This window comes from Garra rufa, chromosome 1 (assembly GCF_049309525.1).
Source record: "Garra rufa chromosome 1, GarRuf1.0, whole genome shotgun sequence".
NCBI classification, from domain to species: domain Eukaryota; kingdom Metazoa; phylum Chordata; class Actinopteri; order Cypriniformes; family Cyprinidae; genus Garra; species Garra rufa.
The window spans coordinates 54,751,937-54,766,471 of record NC_133361.1 but is presented as its reverse complement, the minus strand read 5'-3'; the positions used below and the strand labels follow the sequence as shown (position 1 = coordinate 54,766,471).

Genomic DNA, 14,535 nt, shown 5'->3' with positions numbered 1-14,535 from the left:
TTAACATTTTAAGTTAAATCAACTTAAAAGTACAAGTCATTTGAACTAATTTTATTGTTGAAAACGCACAAAAATACTCAAAAACTGAAAATCAAAGCACAAACAAGTTGTTTTCCAAATTTGATATCTCAAAAAAATTATCTTTCAGTAAGAATTTGTTTGTGCGCAGTACCAAATGTTTCCACTAGATGAGATTTGCTTCCCATCAATTTTTAATGCTGTCATTTTTGACTGCAAACAATACAAGTGTGACTATTTTTTTAGGGACTATGTAATCATGTCCATAATTTTTTGTGTACCAAGTTTTGTATTTTTCCGAAAAAAACAAAAAAAAAACATAAAATTTAAAAAATGGCCAAGCAGCACTAGAGGGTTAACTAGGAACATGAAATTATTAACATGGTTCCATTGTGTGAAAATTTGGCAGTTTTATTTACACTGCTATTGTTTATGTTTACACATTTATAGTTTTGTAAGTTACTCATTATTTAGCAAACTTTTGATTGAAAGTGTGCTTGCTTCATATTAAACTTGGTTGTTAAACAAATGTTAAATAAATGTTAGTTCATTGTTAAGCGCCATTTCATTTTCCAGGTCTATGAGTGACGTTGTGTTTTGTGCCATTTTTCTCTCATGAGTGTTCATGTGATTTTGTCATTAATTAAAGACAACATGCATTTTGCTTTCTACATCGATAGCAGAAAACAAGGGGAAATTACAGCCATGTAAAGAAAGAGAACAATGTACATATAACACTTTCAAGTTGATATACACTACCAGTCAACAGTTTTTGAACAGTAAGATTTTTAATGTTTTTTTTTTTTAAAAAGTCTCTTCTGCTCACCAAGCCTGCATTTATTTGATCCAAAGTACAGAAAAGACAGTAAAATTGTGAAATATTTTTACCATTTAAAATGACTGTTTTCTATTTGAATATATTTTAAAATGTCATTTATTCCTGTGGTTTCAAAGCTGAATTTTTAGCAGCATTACTTTAGTCTTCAGTGTAATAATGCTGAAAATTCAGCTTTGAAATCACAGGAATAAATTACATTTTAAAATATATTCAAATAGAAAACAGTTATTATAAATAGTGAAAATGTTTTAAAAAAATGTTACTGTTTTTGCTGTACATTGGATCAAATAAATTCAGGCTTGGTGAGCAGAAGAAAAAAAAAACAGTAAAAAAATGTGTAGTGTAGTTTAACACATTTTGACTTTCTTAATCTAACTAATAGTTGCAATGATGGATCATTTTAGGCCATGGCAACTTCGCATTTTATCCTATTTTATAATTTTTTTTAAATAGTCAACTCAACTGATGAGAACCCATACGTGCAATACGTGCCTAGTCCTCTGAACATCCCAGCACAATGGAAAGCAGGGCCATAAAACTGAACACAAGGCTTTACAGAGGAGTCAGTGATATTGTGACGGCTCACAAAAGACATGGCCTCAGCTTTGAAAAGTTATGGAATAGATTCGGGAGACCAGTGCTACTAGAAAGTGCAGAGTTGCCATGGTGATGCATATCCCATTCTCAGCGGAGAACATTTAGTCTCAAGCTCTCCATAAGCATTGTAGAAGAAAAGCAAAGCACGCCTTGCACCAATTCAATCTATTCAGAGTAGCCTTGAGCAAATGAAGTCGAGCTGAGATTCTCAGAGATGTAGGTGTTGTTTACGCAGCAGAAGGTGAGGATTTGTCTTCTGCTATGTAATATGAGATGCTCTCAGATTGCCAGAATGTTCTTGATAATTCTGGATATTGGTCATATTTCACCCAAAATAGGAAATACACTATGAAAACGCTTTTCTTACTTAGATTTTTTGACTCGTTTCCAGCCAAAATATCTAAATGGCTCAAAAAGCACTCTGAAGTGAATCTAATTGCATTTATTATCAATGTAAACCAAAGTGAACTCTTTCAAATGTCAGCTGCAATAGAGAATCATGGTCGTGATCACATCTATATAGAATATTGTTATCTTTGTCGTGACGCTTCGGTTCGTTTCATCGCACCATTAATTTAGCTGTTTTTCCATTTCTATTAAAAGAGAGCCATCAGCATCATTACGCAGACAGAGATTAATGGAATGAGAAACAGGCCCGTTCATATATATGCAATTCCCGAGGTGCCAGTCTCATCTAGACAAACAAAACAACACAAGCGCGTTTACCTTTACCACTTTGACCAAATGTTTCCGTGCGCCCACGCAAATCAAATGGGCTTTCCATCTGGAAATCAGTCAGTAATTATGCAATTTGTAGCGTTTTTCTGGGAAGTCAGTCATTAGCAACCCCACAATTATTAGGGCGATTGAAGGAAATAAGCTGAAATATTGCCACCCACATGCTAGTCATGCCGCTATACTGATTAATTTCAGTAAAAACAACATTATACAACAACTGGTTCTGGTATATCTGCTTGAGTATTTGAGCAGTGTTACAAGATTGCTTCTATTTAGCACAAAATTGTCTGTATCACTTTGTTTGTCTATTTTTAGCATTTCAGCCCATGTCCAAACAGGCTTTTATATTATGTGTTCATCATCAAGACATTGGTTGGAAATAGTTTCAACAGCAGAGAGGCCCATTTTTAATTATAATGAAATTTTTTAAAGAAATACTTTTATTCAGCAAAGACTTGTTATGTTGATCGTAAGTGACAGTAAAGACATTTTTAAATAAATGCTGTTCTTTTGAACTTCCTGAAAAAATGTTTTGTCACAGTTTACAGAAGGTTCAAACACTCACTGATGCTTCAGAAGGAAACACAATGAATTAAGAGCCTGGGGTGTAAACTTTTGAACAGAATGAAGATACATTGTACATTTTTCTTTTTTTTTTTCCATCTAGTACTACACTTTAAAAGCTACAGAAGATACTTGTTTCCCAGTAGACAAAATGAGTTACAAATACCCTGATCTTCAAATTCAAAAAGTTTTCACCCCCCAGCTCTTAATGCATTGTGTTTCCTTCTGGAGCATCAGTAAGCATTTGAACCTTCTGTAATAGTTGCATATGAGTCCCTCAGTTGTCCTCAGTGTGAAAAGATGAATCTCAAATCCATACAATGTTGGAAAAGGTTCAAATATACAAAAATGTTGAAAAACCAAATAATTTGTGGGACCTGAAGGATTTTTCTGAAGAATAGCAGGCAGTTTAACTGTTCAGGACAAACAAGAGACTCATGAAACCACTATCAAAACAAACAAACAAACAAACAAATAAACAAAGCTGTGGATCATTCAGGAAACAAACACAGTCTTCAGAATCAAGTATGTAAACTTTTGAACAGGGTCTTTTTTTAATAAATTCAACTATATATACACACATATATTCTATATATACACACACACACACACACACACACACACTTACATACATATACATATATATATATATATATATATATATATATATATATATATATATATATATATATTTTTTTTTTTTTTTTTTTTTTTTTTGGCCTGGCTGTATGTAAACATATTTTATGTCAAATATCTCTCATGTCAGTAAAAAACAAAACAAAACAAAAAACATGCGTTTTGTATGATCCCTCTCATTTTGGTCAAATAATTAACATTTTGCAGATTCTGCAAGGTGTATGTAAACTTTTGACCTCTACTGTGTCAAAACAATAACAAATGAAATGGTAACATCTATATTATGTGGTTTTATTTAAGTTAAATGTATTATTTAACATCACTAAAATAACCTAAACTAATTTATATCAACAAACTCGTTAAGGCTAAAATCAGGGAGAAATAGACCGTCAAGGTAACAATTGCAGTTTTTCAAGCATTTTTGTATCTAAATTAAGCTTTCAAGTCTGTGAACCTGGACCATAAAAGTAGTCCTATGTAGTACAGGTATATTTGTAGCAATAGGCAACAATACATTGTATTGGTCAAAAATATCTATTTTTTTTTTCTTTCTGCCAAAAATCATTAGGATATTAAGTAAAGATCATGTTCCATTAAGATATTTTGTAAATTCCCTACCATAAATATATCAAAACTTAGCTTTTGATTAGTAATATGCATTGCTAACAACTTCATTTGGACAACTTTAAAGGTGATTTTCTCAATATTTTGATTTTTTTGCACCCTCAGATTCCAGATTTTCAAATAGTTGTATCTCAGCCAAATACTGTATTATTCTAACAAAGCTTTATAATATAATAAAATAAAATAAAATACCACCATTTTAACTAGTTTTGTGGTCCAATTCCTTTTACAAAAAGCTTTTGACTTGATCAGTAATAAAATAAGCAGATTTTAGGCATGTATTATACTTGCATTTAACTGACAATACTCTGAGACTCAGCAGCTCTACATGAGAATGGCCCAGATCCAAGTAACACTGCGGTGGGCACTACCTTAAATAGGCAGCACAATTGTTCAGAATCGCAGGACGAACCCAAAGCGTTGAATGACGCACCACACGATACCACCCATCCATCATCAGCATATAAAAAGCACTGCGGGAACTGCGTACAACTCACTGCACCGAAAGCACGGGGTGCTGCGCATCCCCTACCGCCGTCCTGCCGACCACAGCACCAAGCCATTCTGGATGATACCAGCAAGGAGCATGGAGGTGAACACAACTGAGAAAGCTCTTCTTTCAGTTGATGGCACCGCGAGGCTCTCCTGTTGCAGCTATCATTCCGAAGGCAGCGCAACAGTTGACATAAATTTGCAGTGCGCGTCGCACTGGACACATCCAGGGCAAAAGGCGCGAGTGGTGCGCTCTTCCAGCACTGGAAAGCGACCCTCGTCGTCTGAACGCAAGCCCCGGAGATCTCTGCATCCGTTCTCCGCGCCTCAGCTCCATAAAACAAAGCAAATGAGATATGAGAGTAAGAACGACGAGCTGGTCAGCGTAAAACCCAGTCATTACCGGCGCATAGTTGTGCTCGGCGCGCCCCGAGTGGGTAAAACGGCAATCATACGCCGTTTTTTAGGTGATGGATTCGAAGAACAGTACGAGCCAACAACCGAAGACTTTCACAGCAAACTCTACCACATTCGAGGAGAAAGATACCAGTTAGACATTCTGGACGCATCCAAAGAGAGAGACTTCCCGGCTAAAAGAAGACTAACTATTCTAACAGGTCAGTATGAGCACAGTGTTTTTACTTATTTGTCGTTCTTTAAGTCGTTTAAGGTTCTTACTTAATGTGCTTTATGCTCTCAACAGGTGATATATTCCTGCTGGTGTTCAGCGTGACAGACCGGGAGTCTTTCACAGAGATCTGCTCATTACGCGAGGAGATCTTCACTGCCAAATCCAAGCTGACCAAATCCAAAGAAAACAGACAGCTTCCGATTATAATCTGTGGCAATAAAAATGACTTAAACTCGAGAGCTGTGCAGCACTCCGATATCTGCCAGTCTCTCGGGGAGGACAGTGCCCTCTTTGAGGTGTCTGCCAAAGACTGCACCAACCTGGGGGATATGTTCGAGGCCCTGGCGGTGCTGGGAGGGCTCCCCACGGAGACCAGACCCTCTCTCCATCGAGACATCTCCATCCACACGTATCAAGCGCTCAGCAGCAGAAAGAGAAACAAAAGAGCCATGAATGAGCCGTGTGGCGCCGTGCAGCCGCTGGCTCGCAGACCGAGCTTCAGTAGCGATCTGCGGCGCGTTATGGGCCCGAGCACCCCTAAACGAAGTACACCTATTGAGAGGTGCCAAATACAGTAAAAGAGTAACGCTAGGGACTCTGTTTCAAACCTATGAATAATAATTATTCAGCTATGTAAGAATTATTATATTCTATAAGTCCATGGCTGGACCAGAGGACAGATTCTACACATTGACAAAGTATTTGTGAAATGTATTTGTTATATCTCTGTTGGAAAATCAGGCTTAAGCTGATCTAAACTGGTCATTATCTGGTGTAAACTGGTTGACAGCGACATTGTATGAAGCAGTAACCTGCAAAAAAAAAAAAAAGCTATTAAACATGAGTTTTGTTGGTATAAATCAATGCATTTAGATTAATTCATTGATGTGATTCATATTTAAGACTTGAAAACCAGTTAATATAGATGTTACCGTTTTAGGTTACCATTTTTATCAGTGTAGCTGATCTAAACTGGTTATAAGCTGGTGTAAGTGTCTAGCTTGGATTTTCCAACAGGGAAATGTTGTAAAGCGAGCATGCATGTTTTCTTTATATTGAATGTATTACCTCAAACAATATTTGGCTTTATAACAGACCTATGTTACCTCAAATTTGTTTCCATTTTGTCTTGCATTAAAGACAACAATAAAAATTGTCTATAAGAAATTATGCGTGTTTTTTTTTCTTTAAACACACTTGAGTCATTACCAACAGTACGCCCTTTATTTGTGGAAATTTCGAGCATTGATAAGTCACTCCTGAGCGACAAAGTCAAACGATTTCTTTAGGATCGTGACACATATCGGTTAGGACAAATGAGAGAATGCAACATCACCTAATTAATATTCATGAGCCGAGCTATATTTAAGCCGTGTCCCCTCCTCACCTCAGTTTCAGACAGACAGTATCTACGCCTCCGCTTTAAGGAGAAACCAGAATACTCACAGTATGACCATTTATGGCTGAACAACGGCAAGAAAGGAGTGGGTGGTGAAGCCATGGTTCTCATCATCTGCAGTGGCTTGAGTCATCATCGCTATGCTGGCGTACAAATTCTCTCATATTAGTAAGAAAAAGCCCCCACGTACTTCTATGTGTGACTCCCTGACAAAACAGTACAATCACGCTTTGCATAATAGACATTATACAACACGACGCAACTGTAGCGCTACAGAAAGAGATGAATTCCCTTTAGACGTTTGAATTTTAATGCATCCAATTATGAGTACAAAAATGACAACCCACATTAAAAGCAGGACACGTAAGCATAGCACAGACGTTTAAGTGCATACACGGATATTTGCGTTACTGTTTGATTGGTGGCGTTGTGCAAAAGGCGCTCAGTACCATGGACAGCGGAGCGCTCATTCAATCTGAAGCGTTTTCTATTATGAATAGCTTGAACATGTTGTCTACATTACTAACTTTCAAAAGGATAACTAAACTTACAAAATGTGACCCTGGACCACAAAACCAGTCATAAGTGTCATTTTGAAATTGAGATTTATCATCTGAAAGCTGAATAAATAAGCTTTCCATGGATGTATGGTTTGTTAGGATAGGGCAATATTTAAAAATCTAGAATCGGAGGGTGCAAATAAATCAAAGTATTGAGAAAAACACCTTTAAAGTTGTCAGAAAGAAGTTCTTAGCAATGCATTTTACTAATCAAAAAATAAGTTTTGATATATTTACAGTAGGAAATGTATAACATATCTTCATGGAACATGATACTTACTTAAAATCCTAATGATTTTTGGCATCAAAGAAAATTTGATAATTTTGACAAACACAGTATTTTGGCTATTGCTAAAAATATACCTGTGCTACTTAAGACTGGTTTTGTGGTCCAGGGTCACAAAATATAGAGTAAAATGGTCAATTCATGATTCTTCAATGACCTTCTCTCTGAGAATGTGGGTGGTTTGGAGAAGAGCAACTTTAAATGGCAGATGCAATGAGAAATCATTTCTATGTCAAATAACTCAAGATAATAAAGCCCCCAGGGGATTCAATCACATCAAATGTCACAGATCAGAGAAGGCAATCATCTTGTTTAGTGTGTTCATCTTTTTAAAGATTCTTGAATGTGTGAAAATATTTCTTCAAAATATTAGCAATTGTAAAAATAGCTTTTCATTCCCAAACAAAGAACACAGTATGTGTGTCAATAACAAAGACAATAATTAACTTTAGAAATCCGGTTTAAAACACACATCCCAAGTTCTTAGAAATATTTGTTGTATTCATGTTGGTTTTGAAAACCTTTCACACCATTTTTAGAAATTCAATTTGATAAAATTCGATTTGATAAAAGTGTCATGTAATGTAACCATAAAAGGTGAATTCGATTCACCTTGAATACATGTGTACACATCTTAACCATTATTTTTAATAATAATATTTTTTAATATAACAAGAAGTAAGTGACTTAAAGTCACAATTAAATGGAAGTAGCAGCAAATCTTCTCTTCCATATTGTAACCTACATCACAAATGCAACAAATTTAAACAAATTAAAGGGATAGTTCACCCAATTACTCATCCTCATGTTGTTCCAAACCAATAAGACCTTTGTTCATCTTCAGAACACAAATTAAGATATTTTTGATGAAATCCGAGAGTTTTCTGACCCTGCATAGACAGTGTGAATGTGCATCAAAGACTGACATGGAAGAGAAAAAATTGTTAAATAAAGTCTTTATTTGAAAGTCATCATAGCTTCATAACATTACGGTTGAACCACTGATGTCACATGGACTATTTTAACAATGTCCCTACCACCATTCTGGACCTTGAACGTGTCAGTTGCGTTGCTGTCTATGGAGGGTCAGAGAAAGCTTTTAGATTTTATCAAAAATATCTTAATTTGTGTTCCGAAGATGAACGAAAGTCTTAAGGTGGAACTACATGAGTAATTAATATCAGAATTTTCATTTCCAGGCGAAAAAAAAAAAAATGGTTGTTGAGTGTACGGTTGTTGGTGTCATTTAAGTCTAGTAAATAACTGGAGAAGCCCTTCAAACATCACCAAAGAGAAGTCTGTCATTTTCAATGTGATTCAGAAATCAAAAACAAGTTAATCATAGTAAAAAAGAACATACTGTATTTGTGAATAAATTAACAAATAAAAAATAAAATCATTCTTCAAGCGCAAACTTTCTCCACATGGAAGAATTTGTTTCATTTTCATTATGCATTACCTTGTGTGCATTTCTTTTTCAAAACTGTCATCTGTCCCTTTGAATGTCTGTCTTTCACTGCTTTTTGAAAAACATCTCTAATTCAAGCAGCATTGTGGGTAAGATGCTGTCCAGCAATGCTAAACCTTCCCAAGAACACCGCAAACCCCTAAAACATAAAGATAAGCATCAATGGGGCATTGATGCATAATTGAAAAGGTAAAAACATACAGATCACATTTAAGTAGTAAACACTACCTGTCATTAAGTATTAAAAGTCCCCCTGCTTGAAATTCTTGTACATTTTCTGACATTCCAAATATTTGCAGAAGGTCAGCTTCTGGGCTAAATAACTCCCAGTGCTACAACATACAAATAAAGCAGAAAAATACAGACATCAGTCATTTCATTCGTATTATGCTGCTGCCACACAGATCTAATATAAACATGCCATTTGTTTACCAGCTGTTTACTTCACAGACATAACCGACTGTGTGTATTTGACAGTTTAAGTGCAATAAGACGTGAAAGAGAACTTCAGATGTGTGCACTCAGAAAACCTATATCAGTATTGCCTTTAAAAGCATGATTTCAGCACAATAGACATGATAATCAAAACTAAGCAGAGTATCTGCGGGAACGAGCTGTAAAGGCACAGCTCTATTCTGGAAAAGGGGGTGGGGAGCAGCAGCTCATTTGCATTTAAAGAGACATGCACGTTCACTGTACCTGCTGGGTGATTCCTTGAGTCATACGCAGACCCATGACCAAAACCTCCTCCAGCCTGCAGATACAATTACAATCTGATTCAATAACGCAGCAACAGTCTGTGTAATCGCTCCACAGCAACTTGTGTGTGGACTACAAATGAGATATTCTTACAGGCCACAGTGGTCGAGCTGTATTCGGCGACGTGTCCCGTGACCGTGACGCTGAACCTCTTGTATCCAAACATCTGGTTCTAAAGTCTGGGTTCGAGCTTCCCTCTGAACTCCTCCCATTGCACGCGGCACAAACCGTCCATGTGCCCCTTTTGTTAAAAAATTAAAAAACAGAAATATTTTGTTACATTAAAAATGTCTTTTCTGTCACTTCTGATCAATTTAAATCATCCTTGCTGAATAAAAGTATTACTTCTTAATACTTAATACTTTCAAATCTTTTGAACAGTAGTGTATGAGCAAAAAAGTACCTGGTCCTACACCGATGTACTGGCGTCCCCTCCAGTACCCGACATTGTGCTCACTGACAGCGTTCTACAATAAACACATAATACAAGATTTACACATTTCGAATATTTATATAATATAGCATTTTCACTACCAGTCAAATGTTTTTAAACAGTAAGATTTTAAATGCTTTTTTAAAGAAGTCTATGCTTCTCACCAAGCCTGCATTTATTTGATCCAAAGTACAGCAAACAGTAAACATTTAAAAAAATTACCATTTTAAATAACAGTGTTCTATTTGAATATATTATAAAATGTAATTTATTTCTGTGATTTCAAAGCTAAATTTTTAGCATCAACACCAGTCACATGATCCTTCAGAAATCTTTCTAATATTCTGATTTGCTGCTCAAAAACATGTAGTATTATTATTATATTGAAAACAGCTGAGTAGAATTTTTTTCAGATTTTGATGAACAGAAACTTCAGAAGAACAGCATTTTTCTGAAATGTAATTCTTTTGTAACATTATAAATGTCTTTATCGTCACTTTTGATCAATTTAAAGCATTCTTGCAAATTATAGAAGCACTCTTTTCTATAATTTCAAATGGCAGGTTTGAAATAAAAAGGAAATCATACTGACTTCAAGCTTTTGAATGGAATATAGTGTATAATGGTACAAAAGCTTTTTATTTCAGATAAATGCTGATCTTTAGATCTTTCTGCTCATCAAAGAATCCTGAAAAAAAGTACTCAACTGTTTGAAATATTGCTAAAAATAATAATAATAATAATAATGTTTCTTGAACAGTAAATCAGCATATTAGAATGATTTCCAAATGATCAGGTGACACTGAAGACTGTAATGATGCTGAAAATTTAGCTTTGATCACAGGAATAAATTACTTTTTAAAATATATTCAAATAGAAATTTTAAATAGTAAAAAGATTTCACAATATTACTGCTTTTGCTGTATTTTCGATCAAATAAATGCAGGTTGGTGAGCAGAAGTTACTTTAAAAATCAAAAACTTTTGACTGGTAGTGTATTTATTTGGCAGATACTTCTATCCAAAGCGACTTGCAGCACATTACATAGTATTTGTATCCCTGGGAATCAAACACATGTCCTTGATGTTGGCTAGTGCTACAGGAACTTATATATTTTTCAACTTATAAGCAATTCTAACTTACATTTTTGGCAAAGTTGGACACCTCGTATTGACGAAACCCAGCTTTCTCCAGGACTCCTCGTGCTGAATTGTACATAACAGCTGTGACATCGTCACCAGGCACGCTTAGTTCACCGCTGTCAACCTGTTTAAAAAGCTGCGTACCCCTTTCCAAAGTCAGCTGATACAGTGAAACGTGATCGTCACAAACCGGCAGCAGTTTCTCCAGCTCAGTCTCCCATGACTTTACACTTTGGCCTGGAAGAGCAAACATGACATCCACTGACACGCGTCCCGGACAGAGCGCCCTGGCCTCTGACACTGTCCAGACAGCATGCTGGGAATCGTGATCCCTGCCTAGTATCCTCAGGTGATCCTCATTCAGCGACTGTGCAGAACAGAATTAAATCTATGAGTTTTTTTGACAGTCAAAAGTTTCACATTTTGAGAGATTTGTATTTTTTTTTAAGTCTCTTCTGCTCACCAAGCATGCATTTATTTGATCCAAAAATACAGCAAAAGCAGTACTATTATGAAATATTTTTAGTATTTAAAATAACTGCTTTCTATTTAAATATATTTTAAAAATGTAATTTATTCTAAATTTTCAGCATCATTACTCCAGTCATCCTAATATGCTGATTTTTATCTAAATATTTAATGTTATTATTATTTAAAGCAGCTGAGTATATTGATGCTGAGTACAAAAGTGATGATAAAGACATTTATAATGTTACAAAATGTCTATTTCAGATAAATGCTGTTCTTCTAAACTTCCTATTCATCAAAGAAACCTGAAAAATCTACTCAGCTGTTTTCAACAAAATAATAATGCAGATTTTATTTTTATTTTTTTACAGCAAATCAGAATATTAGAATGATTTCTGAAGGATCATGTGACTGGAGTAATGAGGCTAAAAATCCAGCTTTGAAATCACAGGAATAAATTATATTTAAAAACATATTTATTTCAAATTAAAAAAATGATATTTTAAATAGTAAAAATATTTCACAATATTGCTGTATTTGGATCAAATAGCCTAAATGCTGGTTTGGTGAGGATAAGAGACTCTGGCAGTGTACGTAACATCATTTGCGTGCAAAATACCTGCACTCCAATAGAAAATCTGTTAACTCCTGCTAACGTGAAGTCCTTCAGACTAGCTTTTCCAGCAGGTGTAGGGTTCACTTCCAGAGTGACCTCTGCATCATCTGAGAGATGAGCGTGTTTGGACACCATCTCCAAGACAGCAGCGATCGTGGAGGGTTGAGCCAGACTAGGTGTCCCTCCTCCAAAAAACACTGAGCTGATACTAGGAAACATTGCAGAATAAATGGATAGTAAACATTTTGACATTTACCCACATACTGTTCCAAGCCTGAATTTAGTAATTTCTTCCAAAAGAGAAAAAAAATGAAAAATATTGCATTCTTAATGTATACTTTTAAAAGCATATTATTTGACAGTATCTCTGAACACTGACCTGGAAACCTGACTGAGTTGCAATAAGGTTTGTGTCTCTCTTTGCAGACATTCTGTCATGACCGCATGGTTTTGATTTCGAGGAATATATTTGTTGAAGTTGCAGTAAGAGCATCTTTTTAGGCAATAGGGCCACTGTGTAAAAGAAGTAAGACAGACAGATAAAATACATTTAGCGTTGTACTATACATTTAACTGGCAGGTTTTAGACACTCACGTGGACATAAAGTGACGCTTCATCTGCGTGAGGCGGCAATCTGTGGGAAGTAGCGACAGATCTCAAAAATATAGAACCAAACGCCGTTCCCAAACACTGTAAAGCGTGTTGTTTCAGTAAAGGTCGTCTCGACATACTGTACTTGAAGAAACAGTGAAGTTACACTCCGGCCATATTTTCTGCACGGCACTATTTTACTGCAACACACACATTTTTGAAAAAATGTGAAATGCTAATGTTCTGAATAAAACTACAGGAATGACAACGAAAACATTAACAATAATTATAATAATACTGTTGAAGTACTGTACATTTTTATTAAGTGGTGTTTAGGTCTTTGTTATATCCTTAGGTAATTTTTATATTTACATTTTTTATTTAGTTAGTTAACGTTATCTGTAATAAATTAAAATAATAATAATAATAATAATAATTATTATTATTATTATTATTATTATTATTATTATTATTATTATTATTATTATTATTATTATTATTATTATTATAATAAAGGCGCAATAAAAATGCATACCGTCTTCAAAATACTATATATTCATCTAAAAAATAAATAAACTCTACCCGCACGGTGGCGCGCTTTACCACAATCTAGCAAGTTGTAGAGTGTACAGTTTTGCCTCCCGTTGACTTCCACTGTATGAACAAAACTGAGGCATTTCTTTAAAAATATTTGTGTTCCACAGAAGAAAACATTGACCAAATTTGGACTTTTAAGGGGAGACACTAAACTGTTTTTGTCATGGACCTGTCAAGTTTGAGATTTTGAACTTTTTGGTTTTTCATAAAGTGTTTTTTTAGACTAGTGGAAATAAAACACCCATTAGACACCATTAAGTGTTTTTTATAGCACTTTATCTATTTGTGTCAATAGATTTCAATTACAATACATAGTTTTGAAGGCCGTTTTCTCAAAATGATTTTTGTCTCCTACACTGAGCGATAAATCTCCACTTCTTACACACACCAAACTTTACATTTTTATTCCTGTCTATATCCTGAAGGTTTTTACAAAGGGATTTGTTCATATATAATTTGCTTGTTCCCCAAAAAAACTCTGAAAAATATAGTTTTCTACCTGTTCTTAGTATTTTCTGAATTATGGAGTGACAAAATGTAAAAACATTTATGTCAAAAAAAATTAAACAAGAATTTTGAAACTGACTTTATTCAGTGTTTAGATTTTTTTACTAGAAATTTATGCACATTAGCGCATATTTACATTTACATTTATTAATTTGGCAGACCCTTTTATCCAAAGCGACTTACAGTTGGGCGTGTTTCATTAAATAATGCCTCATTTGTATATCTAAACCCAACATTTTAGAAAACTTGTAATACAAAAAAATATTTGCAATTATCAATGTAATCAATCTACTGAGTAAGTAAGGTGATAACTATTAGTTCATTTTTTTTTAAACCTATTCACCTGCAGTGTCTCGCCTTAAAGGAACACTCCACTTTTTTTGGAAATTCTTCAACTCCCTCCGAGGTAATAAATAATAATAAATAATAAATCCATTCAGCAGTTCTCCTGTTCTGGCGATATCACTTTTATCATAGCTTAGCATAGATCATTGAATCCTATTAGACCAATAGCATCGCATTCAAAAATGGCCTAGAAAATCGTAACTGTACATTTTCTGCCGGTCTTAG

The 14,535-nt window shown here is 34.9% G+C and overlaps 2 protein-coding genes across 2 annotated transcripts; one reads left to right on the top strand and one right to left on the bottom strand.

The window, feature by feature from the left end:
- Positions 1-4,302: 4,302 nt before the first annotated feature.
- rasd2a (RASD family member 2a) lies at positions 4,303-6,305 on the top strand. Its single transcript, XM_073833637.1, has 2 exons — positions 4,303-5,124; positions 5,211-6,305. The coding sequence occupies exons 1-2, from the start codon at positions 4,440-4,442 to the stop codon at positions 5,714-5,716; spliced, it is 1,191 nt and encodes a 396-aa protein (XP_073689738.1). The 5' UTR covers positions 4,303-4,439; the 3' UTR covers positions 5,717-6,305.
- A 97-nt stretch (positions 6,306-6,402) lies between these two features.
- Positions 6,403-13,030, bottom strand: rsad1 (radical S-adenosyl methionine domain containing 1). The gene is made up of 9 exons (XM_073833625.1): positions 12,865-13,030; positions 12,649-12,782; positions 12,273-12,477; positions 11,187-11,552; positions 10,014-10,077; positions 9,704-9,851; positions 9,551-9,605; positions 9,080-9,183; positions 6,403-8,990 (listed from the first exon to the last, which is right to left on the bottom strand). The coding sequence occupies exons 1-9, from the start codon at positions 12,997-12,999 to the stop codon at positions 8,897-8,899; spliced, it is 1,305 nt and encodes a 434-aa protein (XP_073689726.1). The 5' UTR covers positions 13,000-13,030; the 3' UTR covers positions 6,403-8,896.
- Between the last annotated feature and the right edge of the window lie 1,505 nt (positions 13,031-14,535).

Excerpts from the sequence above, each read along its gene's own strand:
- rasd2a (XM_073833637.1), top strand. The coding sequence starts at position 4,440 with ATGACGCACCACACGATACCACCCATCCATCATCAGCATATAAAAAGC. Across the intron at positions 5,125-5,210 it reads AAGACTAACTATTCTAACAG|GTGATATATTCCTGCTGGTG; the intron begins GTCAGTATGAGC and ends TGCTCTCAACAG.
- rsad1 (XM_073833625.1), bottom strand. The coding sequence starts at position 12,999 with ATGTCGAGACGACCTTTACTGAAACAACACGCTTTACAGTGTTTGGGA. Across the intron at positions 12,478-12,648 it reads CAACTCAGTCAGGTTTCCAG|TATCAGCTCAGTGTTTTTTG; the intron begins GTCAGTGTTCAG and ends AATGTTTCCTAG. Across the intron at positions 9,852-10,013 it reads GTACATCGGTGTAGGACCAG|GGGCACATGGACGGTTTGTG; the intron begins GTACTTTTTTGC and ends TTTTAACAAAAG.